The 23,691-nt window shown below is 41.6% G+C and overlaps 1 protein-coding gene across 1 annotated transcript; it reads right to left on the reverse strand.

The window, feature by feature from the left end:
* Positions 1 to 3,168: 3,168 nt before the first annotated feature.
* LOC117188009 (cyclic AMP-dependent transcription factor ATF-6 alpha) lies at positions 3,169 to 14,922 on the reverse strand. The gene is made up of 3 exons (XM_033391124.1): positions 14,799 to 14,922; positions 12,954 to 14,113; positions 3,169 to 5,054 (listed from the first exon to the last, which is right to left on the reverse strand). The coding sequence occupies exons 1-3, from the start codon at positions 14,821 to 14,823 to the stop codon at positions 3,678 to 3,680; spliced, it is 2,562 nt and encodes an 853-aa protein (XP_033247015.1). The 5' UTR covers positions 14,824 to 14,922; the 3' UTR covers positions 3,169 to 3,677.
* Between the last annotated feature and the right edge of the window lie 8,769 nt (positions 14,923 to 23,691).

Below are 23,691 nucleotides of genomic sequence, written 5' to 3' on the forward strand. Positions count from 1 at the left end.
CCTCTGCAACATCTTGAGGATGCGCACTGGCTGTTTGAAGGTAGCCGGCACCCAAATTCTGGCCCTCGGTCTGCTTGGCAGCGACGAGTTTCGCCCCAGCATAGACCTCGCCGACCTGCGCCACCGCTACTTTGTACAACTTCACGGAGCGCTCGTCTTCGCAGGAAATTATCTGAACGTTTCCCTGGAAACACCCCATATCCTTGCAGACTGGCGGTGGTCCTGGGTCCTTGTCGAGGAGGTCGAAGCAGCTGTCGGCCAATGCCGCTTCCACCCACTTCCACTGACTCCTTGGAATCCTTCCCTCTGCGCTGCCTTTGTCGAGGACGCCAATTAGCGTTCTCTCCTTGGCAATTTGCGCAAAAAGGACATTGGGCAGCACTCTGGAGCGCTTTGCTGCCGGTCCCGGTGTCTCCTGCGAGCGCTGCCTCTTAGCTTGGGGAGCCACCTTATTCTGTTCTAAGGTGAACTCCGGGAGCACAGCCGAAGCCCATTCCACCTTCTTCAGACAGTCGGCTGATGGGCTGGCTTCACTGCTGGCGTGTTGCATCCTCTTTTCGGCATATGTGTAGCGTTTGGCTTGGGCGCTTGTCGACGGCAAGTCAACACCCTCCGCTTTACCAGAAGGTCGGGCTGCCGCAGTATTGCTTAGCTTCCTTTCCAAGGCAAGTATTTCCTGCTGTAGAGCTGGTAGGGCCAGGCCTTTGGGCCGTTGCCTTCCCATGTTTGGGATTGCTCCCAGTTGGCGTTTTGGCATATTTTGCATATGTTTTGCATATTTTCGATATGCGTTAAAATTCGTCATATTTAATATGATCAAACGTCTAAATACAAATTTTGGTAACAATCTGATGAAAATATGCAAAAATTCAAAATCCGCGGTCTACTGATCATTAAGGAAAAATATGGGTAAAGCGCTGGGAGATGGTATCGCGCATAAAGCATTCATTCTGGAAACAATGGTCTACGGAATACCTCCAAAAATTGCAAGACAAACTTCCTGTAATGAAGTGGCCAATGGGTCGCATCATTATGACATATCCTAGACAGGACAACCACGTACGAGTGGTTGACGTTAAGATGGTATCTGGCGTGTAAAAGCGCCCGATTATTGGACTAGCGTTTCTATTTCCAGAAGATGTGGCAATCAAACGGTCTAACAACGTGATCAATGACACCACGGAGATTGATGAGCCACCCACCACACAGCGAACAAGGATATTGCTACCTACATTAACATCAACATTATTATGCCCATGCTTTCATTAGCATTGTCACAGTCAATACATGTGACACAATTCGCAAACAAGTCTGGAATATTTTATGAGAAACTTGGAATATCACGAATAGCAACTTCTGAGTGGACCCTGATCGTATACTATGACTTGGATCCATATTGGAAGACTGTGCTACTAATGTCTGATGGATTGTCAGAGTTACGATACATGTTCCCTGGACTAAAAAATGTTCCGTCATGCAACTCCATATTTCAACACTCAACATGTGTATACCGAGCTACCAACAGGAAACGTTTTAATGAAAAACTCTAGAAGCCGCAGATCGCAGCTGGATATCATAGAAAATGTAGCAAGCAGTCTTTTTGGTGCTCTCGACTCAAAATGCGCTGAGGAGATGACTCAAGTAATTGAAAAAGTGAAAACCAATGAAGACTTTCTACTTAATCTGCTGGAAAATCATGATCGTCTTGAATGATGGGATCTTCTTCTCTCTCAGTAACTGATTCCATACTGGACAAAACTCCAGTGCGAATAATTTCTTCATACTTTTTTTAATTTAGCAAGGCCTAAATCATAATTAGCGATTCAGTTTTATATTTAGATATGTATCCCCATATTATATAAATCGAATGCATCACGGTGGCAATGCAGCAATTTTCGGAAAAGCGTTCGCCTCTTCTGCGGCGAACTGCGCGCGAACCATCGGGTACAATAAGATTAAATTTTGACTCATCCGAGAGTATGATTCGTGACCACTCAGATTCACTCCAATTTGAATTTTCGTTAGACCAATTTAAGCGAGGTTTCTTCATTCAACTATGCAGAAGTGGCTTTTTACCAGGTGTCCTTGTTATTAAAGACACCTCGTTTGGCCGACGTTGAATAGTTTGAGCCGAAATATCTGCAAAACGCTGCTACAGTTCTGAAGCTATTTTAACATAATTCTTAAACCGATCCTGAAGCTCGTTTAATAATAACACGATCTTTCCTTATCCAATTGCTAAGATTGGTACCACAAAATATTAATTAATTACCAATTTTAAAAAAACTTTTGAACTATGCATATTCAATTTGTTATAAGTTTACCAAAAAAAAATGTCTGAACATGTCGACGGGCGCTGCGTAGCCACTGCAAATTAATTTGTTCCTTTTGGCTATAAAAATGATCCGATCTGATCCATATTCAGCAGTCTCATAGAAACGGTCATTCTCAATGATTGTACGTTTTTAGTTTTCTCGTATCTTCAATATTGTGGATGCCACAGATTTTCGTACTTTTTGTGGGCGGAAGGGGGTGGGGCGAAATCCTGAGATATACTTTTTATAGTGAGATCTTTGTCTTTGGCAAAACGTCGTTACTCTAGCTCTTATAGTCTTTGAGCACTAGGCGCTAATAGGGACGGACAGACGGACAGACAGACAGGGCTCAATCGACTCGGCTATTGATGCTGATCAAGAATATATATACTTTATGGGGTCGGAAACGTTTCCTTTTGGACGTTACACACATCCACTTTTACCACAAATCTAATATACCCCAATACCCATTTTGAGTATCGGGTATAAAAATAAAAACTAAAGAAATCGGATAACATTTGGGAAAACCTCATGCTGGCGAAGTCAAACACGGTTTTCGTGTTTCGGTTTGAATTCAGTTATTTTAGATATTATATTCAAGCTTACACTCATCTATATACACATATAAAAGAAATTCGTCGCAGCATTTTCGATTTAAATTCGGTTATTTTATATATTATATTTATATATCACACTGATATTTAGCGTATCGTGGGGATATTTAATATTAATAAGACGAAAAACAAATGAGTAGAGGCAAAACATGAGTTTTAAAACGTTCCCCATCCCCAAAAAACGGCCAATTAAAAACCTGTAATGCACATATTAATTTTTTGCACAATAATTTGGTAGATTCAAAAGATTCATAGATTTGCACTATTTATTTTAGGGAATAATAGCTTATTAAATAATTTAAGTGCAAAGATTTTACAATTTTACTATATTTTTATATTGCAAGCATGGTAGTTTAGTTTTTTATGCAAAAAAAAAAAAAATGAATATACTGTTGAATCTTGCGGAGACATAATAATATACATGGACATAATACCAAATTATTTTAAGAATAATTTTTGGAGAATAATAAACGGCTATAGTACAAAAAAAAAATATGAAGAAAAGACAAAATACTACTTGCTAGACAGGAATGAATTTTTCATCTCTTATTATACGCTTGATTTAGTATTATTTCAGTATTATTTTTAAAAATTGTTGGCTGGAAGTCGCGAAAAAAAAAAATTGATGTGTAATCATAATTTATTAAAGTTCCAATTATTTATTCCAGAGGCTGTCATAATAAAACTAAATTTAAGTTACAAGTAGCCCCATTTCTTTTTTTATGTGACGTTAACTTTAAAAAACAGTTTACGGCTCTAATTTTGCTCGCAACGATTCACGTTTTCGGGCATTGGACATCTGTCTACTATTATTAGCGATACTGTGGTTAAACTGCACCAAACGCGGTTTCTCCTGGGATACAGCAGCAGCAGCTTGGTTCTTGGGACCAACCATAAAGAAAGTATGCACCCGAGGCTTATCATACTTCACGGGTATTCTATCAAATATCGTATTACTTTGTGGTTCATTAACTGCGTCATATTTTGGCGTACTGGGATGCCAGCTAGTGCTATTTGGTCGGAGCCTGGCAGGGATCATATGGGCCTTCAGCTCCAGTTCCTTTGTATTAAATACCTCACAGTCCACCTGCATTAACATAATGTCGCCGTTGCTTGTAGGATCGCCTGTAGGCAATAGTAATGACATTTTGGGTCGCTCAGTGTTATTATAATTGGATGCTGGAAGAAGTATGTGATCAGTGTTGAAAGAAAGCACATAAAATGTATCATCTTTTCTTTTTATGCCATTAAACAATGGTATGTGTTCTTTTTTATTGTTAAATGCTCTATTTATAGTAGAATCTATTTTCCTGCGTCGTTTATCCTCAACATCAGGATTATAATCGTTTACATCCATGTAAATTTTACGTTTTCCCTGGTGTTGACTGTGAACTTCAGGTTTCAACTCAATGTAGTCTTTCGATATTTTAAACCCGTGTGGGTTGTTTTTCTCATTAGTAAAATCTGAAGACATGTTTAAATTCAAAAAGTCATTTCTGTTAGCCCATTTATGTAGATTCTGGGCCAGTCGGAAATAGTCAGATTGGTTGACTGCAGAGTTAGAAGAGTTGCAATCACCACTGTTCTTTTTTATAGACGAGTACGCCAGCGGTGGCGGTTCGTTACCCAAATAGTTTCTTGATGAATTTTTGGTATTGTTTTTATCAGAGCCAACAGTAATGTTGCGCCTAACCGGATTTAAAAAATGCAGAGGTGGAACGGACATTTCATCCGATTGACTCTTATTCTGGTTAATTTTGTCGTTATATTCTTCTTCAGTTTCCACCCAAAGTAGACGACGACCAACAGCCGTAGATTCCGGCACAACAATATCTAGCTTGCCACTATCGTCATCAACGCTTTGCTTGGTAAGAAATGACTGAAAATTTCCAGCATTCATAGTTACCATAAAAGCCATAGCAAATAGCACAGCGACATTTTTTTTTACACTGGCTGCATTGATTTTCCGGTTTGAAAATTTCGGCTTTGGTGCGATCTTTACGTGGTGTGGTTCGCTCCTGGCCGCAGAACTTAAAGAATGGAGTAAAATTTCACTTGTGTTTCCGGTGTGACATTTGCATGTATTGGCAAACGTGACTAACTGGGTGCGCAATGTTGTGTTATCCTGTATAAAAAAGAAGAAAATAACAACTATCAAATTAAATCCGAACATTTACTTCTAATAAAATTGGATTGTTGAATTCAGTTTATTAGCAGATACATAATTTTTACTAGATTGTGCCCCAGAAAATAAGTACTTTCATTGGAATTAACATGAAATATTGTTTAGTAGAACAGAGTACGGATCGGGTCACTAAAACTAAAACTCAAACAAGGGGGAACGTTGTGAGTTGCTGCGGAGACCGCAACTCTACATTTATACCCGATACTTAGTCAGTATGGCTCTCCTCGGGCAGACGCCGCGAATATTAGACGACAAGACAAAGAGTTTTGAAACATTCTTGTAACAGTGACATATCACAGAAGTCCGGAGTTGAAATGTAGTTGCTCTAGCTCTTATAGTCTTTGAGCACTAGGCGCTGATAGGGTCGAACAGACGGACGGACGGACAGACGGAGAGACAGACAGGGCTCAATCGACTCGGCTATTGATGCTGATCAAGAATATATATACTTTATGGGGTCGGGAACGATTCCTTCTGGACGTTACACACATCTATTTTCACCACAAATCTAATATACCCCAATACTCATTTTGAGTATCTAAAAATTGAGTAAGCGTGTCGATGCCGAGAAAATTTCACTCTCTTCTTCGTTCTGCATATATTAATCTATTAGATGGTCTTTAAAAATGTCTAAAATGATCCTGTCTGAAACGACTCTCCTAATTAGACATTGCTTTTGTCTGGCAATTGAAACGAAAGTCGTAGTGTTACTTGTATATACTTTAAGTAGATTAGGCGTAGTTCTTGTTTAGTCTTCGTTATGTTGACGACCGTAAAGAAGCCAGTGTACCGTTTGGGCACTTACTTTTTAATCCGTACTGAAAGAGAGAGATACGAGAGAATTTCCTGGGAACTTGTGTTCGACATTTCAGGTAAAATAATGATCGAAACAATTTTAAGTAGGATAAAATATGTCATAATGTCTGTGTAAACGGTAAGGAAAAAGAAAATACAAAATCCCAGTTGAGAATCAAGCTGCTTTTTTCCTAACGAAGGCCAATCGCAAGCTAAAATTGGGGAAATCACAAAAAGAGGTACGGATTTCAATTCGGAGCATCGATCGGATCAATAGAAGAGCTTCACAATTTAAAGTTTGAAATTTGGCGATCATTAATGGTATTTCGAGTCTGAATGTTGGACAGTTCTACACAAATTATGAAAGAAAGTGACGAAATTACAAAAACATAGGCTCATTAAAAAGTAGAAGTGTCCTAACAATTTTTCCGCTTAAAAAATTGTACAAAATATTGCAATAAAATTACGCTTATTAAAATGATCTTTATGATCTAATCTTATAGAAAATTTGTCGGATGAAATTGAAAAAATAGAGCATACAAGCATATTTTTACGGCTAGTTAAGGTTGTGAATGAAAATACCTAATCTGTTATTGTAAGATAATTTTACATTCTTATAACAACGAGCATCGTTCGTCATCGTTCGTTCTCTTTTGTAGTGATCAGACGCGTTTTTGTTTTGCGCTCCGCATTTTTTCCTTTTGTTTTGAATAAACAGCCGGTGTTTTCCTAAATAAACTTTAATTAACTTCCTAACCAGCCAACAATCTGGAAACCTATTCTATTCCGCGAGTTCATGCCTTTTGATTTTTGTTAAAACATTATTTAACTTTTTATTTTTCGGCGTCGGCTTGTCGTGTTTGTGTTGTTGCAGTGAGTGAGTACGCATTACATTGCATTGCAGTCCGCTCTCGTCTTGTAGCTTTTGTTGTATTATCACTCTCTCTCTATCACCTAAACTTAAATAACTGTTCTTTCTCTCTCGCTCTCGTAACTTTCTGTTCAGTAGCTCTCTCTCTCTCATTAGCTGCTGCTGCAACTGTTCTCCTCTCCTCCTATTAGCGTTTGTCTGGCACACTGGTTTGATAGCCATTTATTTTGAAATATTATTTGATTCTAATTTTATTCAATTTCTTATTATGGAGTTTTCTGTTGTATGTGCCAAAAAATCATGCAATAAGCAGATCACCCACGATCATCCGATTATCCCCTGCTGGCTCTGCGACAGCGTAGTGCACGCAAAATGTGCTGGATTTTCTGGCCTTGTGAGTGATGCCATTTCAAAGCGTAATGGTTTGCACTACAGTTGCGAGGCATGCCGTGCGGTGGAGAAAGACATGGTGGCTTTTATGAGGCAGACGCGGAGTGGCTTTAAGGAGCTGACCGTTGGTTTTAAAAACCAATAAGATCGGCTCCTAGCCATGGAGGCTCAGTTTAGCGGTTTAAAACTGCTGAATGAGTCTCCGAGGCGCAAAAGGGTCACTCCGCGGGATCTGCAATTGCCAACCGTCACTCAGCCGTGCGCCGCCGAAAAACTGACTCCGACCACTCCAAGTGTGCAGCAGTTGATCTCGTTTGCCACTCAAAGGGCAACGACAGCTGCTGGCGATGCAGATTCGGTAGCCGAATTCATCGCCTCGGAGAATGTGCAGCCAAGTACGTCTGCAGCGTCCGTGTCCGTGGTGTCCGCAAGTTCGCTAGTTGTCCCGTCCATCCCGATCCCACCAGTAAATAGAAATATTGCCACCACGGGTACTAGGCCTGTGGTGCCCAAACCACTGGTGGGAGGTGGAGAAATTTAACTTCTCTTATGCCAGGGAGATAGCCTCGCTTAAGATAAGCATCTCCCCAACTCAATTTGACACCATTTGCTCCGCCAAATTTTGGCCGGAGCATTTGGTGGTGAAGGAGTTTAAGGCTAAGAAGAAGAATAGGCCCCCCATATCCCTTACAAATCTTTCCAGCGTGCCACCCTCAACCTCAACCTCAACTTCCTCTCCCTCAACTTCCCGTCTTGCTGCCACTTTTCCAAAAAACTAACTTCTCTTTTAGTAACCTATCAGAATGTAAGAGGCTTGCGTAGTAAGCTCAGCATTCTTTTCCGGGATAGTGTTGCATTTGCTTCCCACGTTATTGTGTTTACTGAAACCTGGTTAAAGCCGGACATTCTTAGTTCCGAGGTTTTGGCAGGTCGGTACACAACTTTTAGAAAGGACCGTTCGTCTCGACGTGCAGGGGGGTTCTAATTGCAGTGGACTCTTACTTCACGTCGGAACACTTCACAGTCCAAGTTCAACAGGAACTGGAATTCCTGTGTGTAAAACTGATTCTTCCCGCTTTCGCTATATTCATTACTTGCTCGTATATCCCACCTTCTTCGGATATTTCAATTTATGAGCAGCACTTGTCCGCTTTAACCGCTGTTTCTTCCTCGCTATCTGATAAAGATCGTATGATAGTTCTTGGTGACTTCAACTTGCCAGGAACTGTTTGGTCTTCGGTAAACGAGTCTAGTATCCTAGTGCCCATGTCACGACATGACTTTGTTGACGGCTTGCTTGACCTGTCCCTGTCTCAAGTCAATCATGTGAAAAATTCCTTGGGTCGATTGCTTGATCTGTGCTTTGTATCGGATCCGACCATAGTGTTGTTAGCCCGAGCCCTTGCGCTCACTATACCTGAAGACGCCTACCACCCTACTTTCGAGGTGTCGCTAGATATAGGACCAACTGTATTGGATCGGTCGAGTAGGCTACCTGAACGTGTCCGCTGCTTTCGTAAAGCCGAGTTTGCGAAGCTTAATAGCCTCATTAGGGATTTTGATTGGTCCGCTTTGTACTTGTGCACTGATGTCATAAAAGGCACAAACATTTTTTACAATGCTCTTGGCACATTTTTTGATTCTTGTGTCCCGCTTTCTTGTCCGACTAGATCTGGAAAACCCCATTGGTTTACCAAAGAGTTATCCAGGCTAAAAAACTTAAAATCAAGACTTTAAAATTTCAAGAAGTGGGTTCTCCTACTTCTCACTCTCGCTATGTAATAGCTCGGTCAAACTTTTCAGTTCTTAATGCTCAATGCTATAAGAACTACCTATCTCGATGCAGGATACTTTTTCTCAGGACCCCAAACAGTTTTACTGCTTCGTAAACAGTAAGCGTAGAACGTCCGCACACCCATCCTCGCTATCATTTTGTAATACGTCGGCAAATAATGATCAGGCAATTGGCGATCTTTTTACCAAATTCTTCCAAACCACCTATTCTGAGGAAAGCTACTCTGGTCATCCGTACCCATACGGTTTACCGAGGTCGAACGGCATTTTCACTCCCTTGTTAAATGAATGTTCTTTACTTCATGATCTTCGACTAGTAAAGCCGGTGTTTTCACCGGGTCCAGACGGGGTTCCAGGTTGTGTACTCAGGTACTGCGCCGAGGCTCTGTGTGGACCTTTGCTTAAACTATTCACCCTGTCCATTGATTCTTCTTGCTTCCCCCCGATCTGGAAGGAATCGTTTATAATTCCTCTCCATAAAAAAGGTAGCAAGTCTGATGCAAAAAATTATGGAGGTATAGCAAAGTTATCCGCTATTCCTAAAATGTTTGAGAAGGTTTTAACTCCACACTTGCAACATCTCTGCAAGTCACTGATATCTCCAACTCAGCATGGATTTATAAGGCGGCGTTCAACCACCACGAACTTGTTAGAGTTTACCTCTTTCATTATTAAAGGCTTTCAAGGTAACTTACAGACGGATGTTATTTACACCGACTTTAGTAAAGCATTCGACTCTGTAAACCATTCCCTATTAGCGCATAAACTTGACCTTTTAGGGTTTCCGCCCAACCTCCTGAGATGGATTTCTAGCTATCTTTGTTCTAGGTCTCAAAGAGTCCTCTTCAAAAACTCCCTCTCTTTACCAGTAAAGGTTTCTTCGGGAGTACCACAAGGCAGCCATCTAGGCCCCTTACTCTTCACAGTCTTTATTAATGACTTGCCTTCAGTATTAACATACTCTCGAGTACTTATGTACACTACTGGCCAAAAAAATAAGTACATCGGTGTCGTGCTAGTTTGTTATGGAATAGCTCGAATGTTTGTAAATGTATTGATGCCAATTGTTTATATTCGGAAAGGTTACAGTCTTGCCAATTATTTAAATCAAAAAATTAAAGTGGGGAACCATCTTAATAAAATGCTATGCATACATTTTTGCTGAATGGGCATTTTTGGTCTGGCCAAAATAATAAGTACACTGGTGTTATTTATAAATTTTGAAGGATTAGATAAGGATTTGGTCAAAGGATTGTTGGTTTTTATTGAGTTCTTTCATATTTAAGTACATGAGAGTTTAAAAAAATTCTTTAGTTAGGCCCTACTCCTGAAGAAAAGAAGTTTTCCATAAGTCTTCAAAAATAAAGGAAAATTCTCCGGGAAATTGCGAAAAGTCTTGGACGCTCGGAATTTTTTGTTCAGAATGCTTTAATATCTAAAGTGGTTATTGAAAATCGAGGATGGAAGAAGAAATCTTTACAAACAACAGACACCCGCATCATCAGTCTTGCAAAAAAGGATCAGTTCATGTCTTCCAAGGCCATATCCGCTCAAATTGGCAAAGAAAAATCAGGTCTGATGGTTCGTCGGAGACTTCAATATATAGACCTAACAGGACGTATAGTCCGAAAAGTTCACTTACTCCGAGTAAAAATTTTGAAGATGAGGCAAAAAGTCGTTGAAAATCATTTGGCATGGTCTGGGTCAGATGGGTCTTAGAAGTGGAATAATATATTATTGAGAGATGAAACAAAAATAAATCTTTTTGATAATGACTCCAGAAGATGTATACAACGACCCAAAGGCAAAGAATTCGACTTCCGGTACACAAAGAAAATGGTTAAGAACGGAGACCGATGTATAGGTATCTGAGGCCATTTTTCTTGGCATGGCGTTGAGCCGGTACATCGCATAACTGATCATGTGATCCAATTCGGGTATAAAAACATATTGACAGTCATTATACAACCTTAAGCTGAGGAAAACATGCCCTTAAGATGGGTCTTTCTAACGGAAAATTACCCAAAGCACACCTCAAAGGTGGTGAAGGCTTGGTTTACGGGAAAAAATGTAAACGTTATGGCTTGGCTAAGTCAGTTTCCTGACTTAAACCCATTTTAAAACCTTTGGGGTGACTTAAAACGTCGAATTGGTAAAAATTCTTTTCGAAAAGAAAAAGAATTGTGGAGAATTTGTGCAAAAAACGTGGTATGAGATTCCAGTGGAGACTTGCCGCAAACTTATTGCTAGTATGCCAAGAAGAATGGCCAAAATCATCCAAAATAAGTGTGGCTATATAGGATACTATTAAAAGATTATAAATTATAAGAAAAAAGTGTAAAAAATTTGAAACGCTTTTAGTTTTTCGCTTTGGAGAATTGCTGTACTTATTATTTTGGCCAGCCCTTATTTATGATTTTAAGGTTTAATCGATCATAAAATATATATTTGAAATGAAAAATGCTTATGATAAACATTTTTATAGTCTATTGTAGGTTAGAAAACTAAAAGTAATTTTGATTTTTTAATTATGTTTATTAGAAAAGTTTTATAGGAGATGAAAGAAAGCTTATAAGCGTGTACTTATTATTTTGGCCAGTAGTGTATGCGGATGATGTTAAACTCTGTGTCCAGTACAAGGACATTTCATTTCATTCTCGCTTGCAATCCGATCTCAATAACTTTCAGTCATGGTGTTGTGCAAACTTGTTACACCTTAATGCCTCGAAATGCAAAGTTATGACATTTCATCGTTCTAGCCCTTTGTTGGCTCCCTACACCCTATTTGGTGGTTCTCTTGAGAGAATTACCCTGGTGGATGATCTGGGTGTTATGTTAGACCCCAAGTTAAAGTTTTCCGAACACATTTCTACCATGGTAAATAAGGCCATGGGCGTGCTTGGGTTTATAAAGAGGTGTTCAAAAGACGACCCCTATATAACAAAGACTCTCTATACTACGCTAGTTCATCCGATTTTAGAATACGGCTCCTGTGTATGGTGCCCTCAGTACAAAGTACACCAGGACCGTATAGAATCAGTACAGAAAAACTTTTTACTCTTTGCTCTGCGGGGCCTTAACTGGGATGCGGGTGTAAGACTCCCATCTTACTCTAGTAGACTACTATTAGTAAACCTCCCATCCTTAGTTAACCGTAGAAAAATGCTTGGTGTGATATTTATGCACAACTTGATCAGGGGTGACATAGACAGCCCTGATCTGTTGAGCCGCATAAACTTCACGATTCCTATTAGACTGACTAGAAATTTTATACCGCTGTTCCTTCCACTTTGTAGATCGAATTATTCCTTGCATGAACCGTTTAGGGTCTTATGCTCGGATTATAATTCCCTCTACCATATTATATCCACCACTAATTATCTTCCTCTTATTAAATTACTCATCCTTACACACCTTTCAAGTAATTAGTAATTGTAGTGGTATTTGTATTTTGATTGCATGCTTAGTTTCTTAGTAAGTTTAGTGCTAATTTTCCTCGAATGTTAGTCTAATAGCTATCTTTCTTCCATGTTCGCGTTCGGTTCGACTACGCACCGTGCGTCATGCGGCAGCGCCCCTCGGTCGGTTGGGCGGGAGGAGGGTTGCGTTTTGCCTGGGATCCGCGCGTAACAGCCTTCTGCTGGTTTAACACGGGCCACTTGACGGTGCAGTAAGTGCATCGCCTCTTGAAAGATGCAGTCATTGCATGTCAACGTCCAAGAAAAAAAAAAGAAAAACAAGTTTCAAGCGAAGATAATATTTTTAAATAAATTTTCGCCATATTGGTTTTTTGAAGTTAAAAAAAATCCTATCGTGATGGACCAAATCTAACGTTGGATTCGTGTTCAGCGCACCAACATGCATGGGGATATGCTACACTGATCAGCCGACACGAAATCTTACTTTTTATTCACATACATTATTTAATTGCTACGCTCTAAATTTAAAATATAATATATTTAGCTAATAGTAAAGCGAGTCTTACTTACTCCTTTTAGCGTATAGTTTTCTCGTTCAAGTTTGGTTATTCGAGTCTCCAATGACACAACATACTCCTTCTTTTTTTTACGGGATAAGGAAGCAGATTCCCGATTCTTAATCATACGCTGCTGTTTTTTATATATCTTTTCATCTATTGATACGCTATTAGAGATTTCCGTTTTTATGCCACCTCGTATATGTATGCCCCTATTATGACACATTCGATCTACACAGTGTGGTCTTCCCAGCTGGTGTTTTATTTCACCGCACGGAGCTTTTGATGTTTTTGAATTGTCTGGTTTTTTAACTATATTAGGAATTTGCGTGTTGCAGCCGCCAACTGTAACATTTTTTTTTCCGTTCAAGTTTATCTTTTGCATAAGCGCTTTGTAGTCATGAGAAGAGAGAAATATTGTCTTAGGTTTGACAGCATTTGCCGTGGAACCTTTGACAAGTTCAGCCGGCGAAGAATTTTGTGTTCGTGAATCCATGCATGCTTCAATATTAATTGGCTCAATGTTGGCGACTGTTGAGCCAAATTGCCCAATGTTAGCTGTAATCGAATTAAATTTTGTTTTTTGCTGTTTATCGATTGCAGATGAAATATTTGATTCAGAAATACAGAATTCATTTCTACTGGTCCGATCACTTATTGTGTTCAAGTTGTGTACAGCCTGCATGGCTGACTCAACGTCAATATGGTCGAGAGGTTTATTGTGTGATGCATCAGATATATCGCTCTGTACTCCACTTGTCGAGCTACCGCTAGAGCTGCTACAACTTCCTGTGGGAGACGGTGTATTACGTTCTTTCGAATACCGTAATATATTATCGCATCTGAACTTAGAAACGCTATCATCATTAAGAAAGCTAATAAAATCTTCGAAATTTTCCGGGTCCTCGGCAGACGATGTGGAAGCAGTTCTTTTCGCAGAGGAAAGATGCGCAGGGAACGGCGAGAGTGTGTCCAAATTATAATCTAAATCATGGCTTTGCTGATATGATCCGTGATACATGCCAGAAAATATATCACTGTGAACTTCAGGTATCAATGTACTCAAATCCAGCGAAGAATCAATAGGCGGTACTGATGAGTTTAACATATCGTCCAAAACACTGTTATTAAGCTCATAATCAATCGGTGATGGACCCATCAACGATAAACCAGCTAAAAGAGTAAATAAAATGTTTTATTTTTCGTACGAAAAATCAAAAAAGTAAAGTTAAAATGTCACTATGGATAATGATTGATGAAAGATTTTTTTTATGAGTTGATGTAACAGAGTGCGTATATCGACATCTATGCTATCTTTCTCCTCAATTTTAAAGCTGCTGCCCTTAGGGGTAATCGTCCTTTCAGCTTTCTTCTAGTTCGGGGGAGTCAAAGCGAATTCTAACTGAGTTTGAATTGTATCAAACATACGACATTGGCTGTTTCGTGCTATATACTAAGTGCTGCAAGAAGTGACACAGAACTGAACCAGTAGTTTGTTATGAAACTAACAGACGCTGTTAGTCGAACATGTTTGTTTCCGCTTTTTTGTTATTGTGTGTTCATCTGAATATAATCAAAAAATTAAAGCACTGAATATGGTGGGCCAATTTGATCATGGAACTTGGAAGAATACCATCAAGAGGAATAGATCTTCAATATATACTGTGGATTATGGAACATGGGCTGGAATCTAAGGTATTTTTCTTAAAAATGTTTGGAAATCATCACTTGTTTTTATATACATATGTATATAGACGTGTATGTTCCTATATTATATATATATGTATATAAGGACACGAATGTTTAAACATAAACATAAACCATAATGAAATCACTTCACGGAAATTGTCAAACTTACAGTAAAAACATTCATTATCGTCCATGATATTATATTTAAATGGGATCAGGCGGCGTTTAAATTTGTTTCAAACATATCAAATTTGTCGACGAAAGCAAAAAAAAGTAGTGATGCAAGAATCCCTTGTTTAAAATCTAGAAAAATATCGATAGTTGAATTTTTATAGATGGCTGCCACTTTTGTGAGTTCAGTTATCGAGCTGTAGCCTCTCAACACTGAACACATCCCTGGGGAACGGTGGGATTTTTTAACATATGCCCCGATTCACACTCTATCAGTCTAAAACCAGCTGATGAAAATACAAAAAAAGTTTTGGTCTGGTGGAATTTCAACAAGTTTAAATTAATAAATTGGCTATTATAAAAAGATTTATGTATATACAATCCTATCCCATCAAAGAATGACAAAATGGTTTGAAAATAAAATATATAAAGCAACAGCAGTCGAAGGTAGCGTGCGACTTAACAGCCTTAGCCATGTTATCTAGATTGCAAGGAAGTTATACAAAATACTGCAGCTTCCTGAACCTTGCGAAAATCCAAGACATTATATACCCCCATTGCACATGAAGACGGGACTGATACAGAATTTTTTAAAGCACCGGAAAAGAAAGATGATTCGATTAGGTACCTAAAAACTGTTTTTCCACGTCTGTCGCTGTAAAAAGTAAAAAGGGTCCCGAAATTCGACTATTACTAAAAGATGATGTAATTGTTCGTTCTCTTTCGTTGTGACCAGACGCGTATTTTTTTCTGCGCTCCGATTTTTTTCTTTTTCTTGTTCATAAACAGCCGGTGTTTATAAAAAAAAACTTTAAATTACTCTCTAACCAGCCCAAAATCTGGAAATCTATGTTATTTCGCGAGTGCATGCATCTTTTAATACAACATCGAACAATAAACTCTAGACCCTAACAACGGAGAAACTTTTACTTGTAAATTTTGGATTCAGAGTTGCCGAAAAAGCTCGGCAGCTTCCAACAATTTGGTGACCCCGACGTGATCGCCGTGACTTGTCGTGTGTTAAATGTGTTTCATGCAGTTCGTTAAATCAAATTCAAAGGTAAAACGTGACATTTGCCAATAAGTAGCGAACCAAAGATCGTTATGGCCGACCGTGGCAGTTCTAGCGACGCGCTATTCGTTTCCGCTTCTCTTTCGCCGTCTGCTTTTGTCTGCGCAGAGCACTGTCGAGACCGGCTACATAGAGTATTTGGCGTGGTTCGTTAGTTTTCTTCGCCTCCTCTTTCGTCGTTTGCTTCAGCAAGCTCTCGTGACTGGCAGCACATATCTCTATCTCGAATTCGAGCTCGAAACAATTCAAAAAATCTCGGTCGTTCGTTTGTGCATAGCTGTTGGTTCTTTTTTAATTGTCGCTTAGTTGCTTTGCCGGCGCATACATTTTGGACAGAAAATAAAAACAAAATAATAATAATAATAATAATAATAATAATAATATATAATAAAAATAAAATAAAAAATAAAAAACAAAAAACAAAATAAAAAAATTAAACAAATAAAAAGTGCTGCAAAAGTGAACATTGTAAACTGGTCTGAACTCTCGCGTTGCCTCAACAGTTAAAAACGTAAACAATGGGAAAAGGAAAAATAATAGAAGGAGTGGATCATTGTCTATGGGCAATAATAGTGATACTCTGATAGTTGGTGATGCTCCATCTAGTGATTCCCTGCATCGCGGATTTCCTTCATGAGGCTGAAAGCTAGAGCCATTTTCGACAGGCTAGAGTCCATACGCACAGAGATGGATCGCGAAAAGCAACGCCAAATGGATGATTATGATTTGCAAAGATTGTTGGAATCATTGACGAAGCTGCAAGCTAATTTTATTGTGAGGAAGTGGATTTTGAGTCTATGTCCAGTGAAATACCAGGAAAATTTGACTCGTCCATCCTATCATTGAGGACCATTCTACAGCGTGAGTTGGGCAATCGTTCGCCGCCCAAGCATTGTTCCACGTTTCAAATGAACCCAAGTGAATCCCAATCCATTACGTACATGTCCAGTCGATCGCGCTTGACACAGCTGTAGCTGCCCAAGTTCAGCGGAGACAACACAGAGTGGACAAGCTTCTATTCCATGTTCACAGCTGTTATTGATGGTGAAGCTGAGCTGACTTCTATCGAGAAAAAACAGTATTTGCGGTCTTGTTTGAGCGGAGCGGCGTTGGACACCATTAGTTCCTTGGAGATGAGCGAGGATAATTACAATACCGCATTAGATATTCTCAACAAACGATTTGCTAATAAACGTCTCATTCTACAGGCACAAATTCAAGAAATATTTGGGCTGGCGCGTGGGGACTCATCTGTTGTTCAGCTGCGGGCGTTTACGGACGCCGCCACCTCACATCTTCGCGTTGGAAGCGCTGGCAACTAAGGAGGAAATAGGTGATTGCATCATCGTTTACGCACTCTGTAAGAATTTGGACAGTTAAAGTTAATTGGGAAGCAGCTTCGTCGAATCACGATCTTCCATCGTGGGAGAAATTATCTGCCTTTCTGGAACAAAGATGTCGTACCCTTAAAGGCATTCACCACTCCATGCAAGGGCAAGATCGTCAGGTTGGCAAGTTAGGGAAAACCGTGCACTCCTTTTTCATGTGTGTTGCTTAGGGGCACGAACCATATGATTGCCAATTGTCAACGGTTCAAAACTCTACCGCCGAATGATCGTCACAAGAAAGCGAAGAGGCTCTTGTTATGACTACGAAAGGGTCATCACGTGAAAAATTGTAAATCAGGTCCCTGCCGTACTTGCCAATCGAAGCACCACACTCTTCTGCATTTCCTTCGTCCAACAGCGACATTCCATACTGTTTCTCCAATTGAGCCACAGCCAAATCATACCGCCATGGTTGCATTGTCGCCCTTCTCGCCGCAAACTCATATATCCCAGCGTCCGTCTGAGCCTGTTCTATTAGCCACCGTCGTCGTTCTCGTTAAAAACAGTGCTGGAACTTGCATGCCTTTGTTGGACTCGGGCTCGCAATTGCATTTCGTAACTACTCGTCTAGCTAATCAGCTTCAACTGCGAAAAACCAAGCTGCTTATTGCAGTCTCTGGCATAGGAGATTCTAGCTTCTCAACTGAAGGTATCTCGGTGGATCTCGTTCTGAAATCGCGGATTTCAGACTTCACCACTAGCATCACTGCCGTCGTTGCCCAGAAGATTACGGACAGTCAACCTCGCATCTCAATTAGAACTGCTAATTGGCCTATACCTTTGAATATCCAGCTTGCTGACCCTTCGTTCCATAAGCCGCAGCGGATTGATCTGCTCATCGGAGCCGGACTTTTCTTTGAGTTGCTGTGTGGGAGAAATTCAGCTAGCGCCTGGATTACCCTTGCTACAGAAGACACATCTCGGATGGATTCTATCTGGTGGCGGGCACTCGGCCCCCAACTCCTCGTCGTTTATAGCAACCCAATCTTTGGATGACACCAATCACAGCACTCGGCTCTGTGACTTGGTTCGTCAATTTTGGGAAGTGGAGCACATCTTTGAGCCAATCGCTAGGGCAACAAACGAGGATCTTCACTGCGAGGAACACTTCGTCAACCATCAAACTCGCTTACCCTCAGGGGAATACTCTGTTCGCTTGCCTATGAAGCGAACTTCAGAGTCCTTGGGAGATTCCTATTTGCAAGCAAAGCGGTGCTTGGAAAACTTGGAGCGCAAGTTCGTGCGTAATCCAGTTCTTCATGAAAAATATTCGGCATTTATGAAGGAGTACCTGTCCCTGGATCATATGTCTCTGGTGCCCAAGGAAGATAGGCACAAGTGCAAATATTTCTTGCAACATAAATGCGTCATCAAAGAGGACAGCTCCACAACAAAGCTGAGGGTCGTATTCGACGGCTCTGCAGCTAGCACATCCGGTCTAAATGATGTGCCTATGACTGGTCCCACCATTCAAGCCAAGCTTTTCAAACACTCATCCGTTTTCGTACATGTTATCTAAAGCCAATTCGGCCGAGGAAGTACTAGATATTATGCGTCAAACAACGGATCTTCTTGCTCGAGGGAATTTTCAATTGCGGAAATGGTGTTCCAATTCCCTTGATGTCCTTCGTAAAGTCCCAGAGGCCGAAGGGGAAAGTTTTCTGAAGCTGGATGATGGCAGTGATGTAACCAAAGCGCTTGGGCATATTTGAGAGCCACATTTTCTCCTCAAATCTGTGTTGGCAAGCAAACAAAGCGTTCGGCGTTGTCAACCATTGCACTGTGCTATGATCCCTTGGGTTTGGTCCGACCTACATTGACAAGAGCGAAAATAATCATGCAGCGCATGTGGAGGGACAAGCTGCATTGGGATGAAAGTCTTCATCAGCCTTTGGAGTCGGCCTGGACTGGGTTTGCAAGGATTTCGCTACTGTGGGTCACGCTACATTTCCTCGATACGTACTTCAACCTAAGATCAGGTTTGAATTACATTGCTTCTATGATGCCAAGACTATGGGGCTTGTATCAGGCTCGTTCGTTTACGGATACCGCCGCTGACGTTTATTTGCCTTGTTCGAAGGCTAGGGTTGCCCCACTGAAAACACTCACGGTGCCTAAGCTTGAACTATGCGCAGCGTTCTTATTGGCCAATTTGCTTGGCGAAATCCGGAAAATGGATACCTTCGACTGCCCAATCATTTGTTGGTCGGATTCAGCTGTGGTCCTGTCTTGACAATGAGAGGAACCATCCAAATTAAACGTTTTCGTCTCTAACAAGATCTCGTCTATACAACAACTTACCAGGGGCATAGATTGGCGCTATGTGCCAACTGAAATGAACCCAGCTGACATTCTGTCAAAGGGAGCCGTGCCTCAGGAGCTCTAACATTCTAAGATGTGGATAAATGGACCTGCCTTCTTGCAAGGAGAAAAAGGTTTCTGGCCTGAACGACGCTCGCTAGAAGTTAATCTTCCAGAAATTCGACATACGGTATTGCTTTCGTCTGGGCGTGTCGACATCTCGCTTTCGTTTAAGCACATAATCTCATTTGGAGTCATGATGCGCATTTTTGGTTACGTTCAGAAGTTCATCAGTAGGGCGAAGTCACCGGATCTCTCATCTGAGGACCTTCGCAAAGGATCGCTCTTGTTATGTCGCATCGTTCAACGGGCCCACCTGTATCCTGAGTACCTTGCTCTGCGGAAAGGGAACTGCGTAGACGCTTCCAGCAGAATCATCTTGCTTTCGCCGTTCATACATGACTTCGGTCTTATTCGTGTTGGTGGCCGCCTGCGGCACTCGACTCTCGGCTTCGATGCATGCCAGGCAATCATTTTGCCCAAAGATCATCCATTGACGTTCGCCATCATTACGCACTTTCATCGAAATCATCCCCATGCTGGTCTGCACTCGCTACTTGTAGCGATTCGCTTACAGTTTTGGCCCATCGGCGGCATGAAAACTGTGGCTCGCGCCTTGCAAAAGTGCGTCAACTGCTGCCGGTCCAGACCTCGTCTTGTGGAACACATCAGGGCTGACCTACCGAAGGATCGAGTACAGGATTTGCCTGCATTCAGCGTCACTCAAATTCACTACTTCTGTCCCTTCTACTATAGGCCAGATAAGCGCAGTCGAGCACTGATGAAATCGTACATCTGTGTGTTCATCTGTTTTGCAACAAAGGCCGTCTGGTTGGAATTGGTGAAGGACCTAACCACTGCTGCTTTTTTGAGCGCCCTCAAACGCTTCGTTGCCACGCGCGGTATTCCCCGATGCATTTGATCGGATAATGCCACCAATTTTGTGGGCGCAAGGAACGAGCTAGAGGACCTTCGGCGGCTATTTATGAGCGAGAAGCATCGTGCTGAAGTTCATAATCATTGCATCAACAACGGCTTCGACTGGAGATTCATACCGACTCGCTCGCCGCATTTTGACGGCTTGTGGGAGGCAGCGGTAAAGACGGCCAAGCAGCATTTCTATCGCGCCTTGGGATCGTCACTTTTTGGATTGGACGAGCTGCGAACATTGGTCTGCCAAATCCAGGCTGTAATGAATTCTCGTCCTCTTATATTGATTTCAGAAAACCCTGGGCGTCCTTACACCCGGACATTTTTTAATTGGTCGTCCGCTGATGGAGTTTCCTGATCCAGACGTTACGGGTCTCAACTTCAATCGACTTGATCGCTGGCAGCGAGTCTCCTGTGCCCAGCAGATCTATTGAAAGCGTTGGAGTGAGGAGTACCTGACTCTGCTTCAACAACGTGCCAAATGGCGCACACCACAACCCTCGATCCAAGTCAACGATGTCGTTTGCATCAAGGATGAAAACTAGAAACCGTTGAAGTGGCCCTTGGCGCGGTCGATCGAGGTTATCGCTGAAGCTGATGGCGCAGTGAGAGTTGCCATCCTGCAGACTCCCTCTGGAACCACTCGATGAGCCGTCAACAAGCTTTGCGTCCTTCCAGTTGAGGATCCTGTTAAAAGCCCTGGTTTTTCAACGGGGGGGAGTATGTTCGGAGCAGCAGACGCTAAAAGCTCTTAAGTCACGTCTCTCTTTAGTTTTCTGTTATCGCGCTGATCCTTTTTACGATCTCATTGCATACACGCACACACATACGTAACGTTCTTACTTCTTATAAGCCACTGCTTCAACCCTTCCATCTGTCTGTCGGTCGTCCTTCTTCGAGACAGACGGAGCAGTCCTCTTCGCCGCCCAAAACGACTAGCATCTAAATCAAAGTCCACGGCCACGTCCTCTAACAAAAACATACAACATCGAACAACAAACGCTATACCCTAACAACGGAGAATTTTTTACTTTTAAATTTTGGAGTCAGAGTTGCCGATTGGAGGATTATTTTACAGAAACAATAAAATTCAACCTACTTTCATGACAAAATAAACAAACATTTTATTTTAGGTTGAGTTTAAAATTAAATTAAAAATAATATTTCATAGTAAAAATTACCATTAAAAGTACTTTATCGATCTAAACAAAAAAAATTAGCATTTTACATAGGAAAGTATGCACCGGCAACAAAGTTAAACTTTAACCCATTATCGTGGAGATTTTAGACATTATAACAAAATTTTACTTAATCAGATTACATTTTAAAAGATTTTTCTTTCAAATGCAGTTTGTTTCCTGAAGTTATCTTTATTTGCTCAGAAGTTATTAATTTAGCATGCTGAAACGGCGGAATGTCCCACTGTGCGTCGGTGGGACTGCTATAACCGGCGGGCACGTGGGGGAGCAATCCTCTCCGCGTGTCGCCAGCGGTCACACCTCGGACTTGGGGGGAGCAGGACAGGTCAATTGCAAAGCTACTGCCACAACAACAACTCATTGTAGGAAGATAGCCTTCTTCGCTCGCCAACGTGACGTTGCAGGGAATCGTCAAATATTTTTGTCGATCTTTAATTGTAGTTATGAAGTAAGTTGTAAGTTGTAAGTTTTGCGCTGGAAAAGCGGAAGCGAATTTGCCCCGCCATAATATATATCAATATATAGCCACCCAACGTTTTCGGTTATTTCGTATTAAAAAACTCTTCTGATTTTTCAATGTATAAGAATAACATTTATTTTTAACAATATTTATTTCATAAAGAACAGCTTCCACAAATTCGTTTGAGGTGCTGAAAACTCTCCATATCTCAAATAACTTTTTATTTTGAAAATGAAATTCTTGAAATATATTTAAAATTGTATTCATTGCTGCTTATACGCAACTGAATGCTTTAAAAGTCAAAATAATACTATAGAACCTACAAGATTGCGCCACTTAAATCGATCTAAAATCTGATAGACTCAGAAACGCAGAATGCGCTTTCAACTAAGGTAAAGGAATATTCAAAGAATATATTGTAACGAGCCTTCTTTCGGCCGCTTGAGTTGGCTGGGCTCGCTCAGCGGTTAGCAGGCTCGATGCAACGAATTTATTTTGTTGCCCCCAACGACAAATAATAACAACAATTTCTTCGGTATTTGTCTGCATTATTTATATTGCAATGGATAGAACTTAAGGCTAGGGCTGACAATATTGGCTTAAGTATTGGCTTCCACCACACACGGGGCTACCGCTGGGGTGTCAGCGTAGGTACTGTTGATTTGGAGCAAATTGACCTCAGCGTCTGCTTTGGCCCGCCACTCTTATCCGCACACTACGACTCGCACTTCCCTGTTAGCTTTCGCCGGTGGATGTGGATCACCAAGTAATACGACTCACTCATACGGCCTGGTTCTGGGTTTTCCGTTATCACTTGCACTTTTACTTTCCGCACTGTACCGCGTTGAGGTTCCGCACTAGACGAGATTTAGATCCACGCACTTCGACTCACGCGATTCAAAAGAGATCCTCTCCGACGCCGCAGCTTCCTTTTATAGCCACGCCATAACAGGACCTCCGCCCGGCGTCGGTTCTTTTTTATCCTCGTCTCGCGGTTTCCACGGCATTCACAACGGCATCCGGTTATGCTTCGGCCGAGTTCATTCTGTGAGAACCCTGGTTCCTCACACTCCCCTCTTTCTTCACAAAGCGGAATACACCCGGATCTGGGTTTGGGCGCGGGCCACCACCTCGGGCCACTCCTCCCGTGGGATCGGCACCCACTGCACGCCCACCGGTGCTGAGCTCTGTCGCTGCAGGGCTGGCCACTACGGTCCTAACTGGGGTTCGAGACATGAAGCTTGCCGCTTCAAGGCTGGACGGTCTGCCTCCCGGTCGCCCGATTCCGGTGACTCCCCGGACTCTGACTGCGGACTTGCCCGCCACACCTCCTCCGCTTCCGCCTCTTGCAGCCGTCGCCGCCATTCCGCCACCGCATCAGCGGGTTGGGGTTGGACTAGCCCTGGAAACTCGCCTGCGGACGGTGGTGGCACCTCCACGGACTTCGACTTTGGCGGTAGCTGCCAGATAGCCTCTTCTTC

The sequence above is a fragment of the Drosophila miranda genome, chromosome 3, assembly GCF_003369915.1.
Source record: "Drosophila miranda strain MSH22 chromosome 3, D.miranda_PacBio2.1, whole genome shotgun sequence".
NCBI classification, from domain to species: Eukaryota; Metazoa; Arthropoda; class Insecta; order Diptera; family Drosophilidae; genus Drosophila; species Drosophila miranda.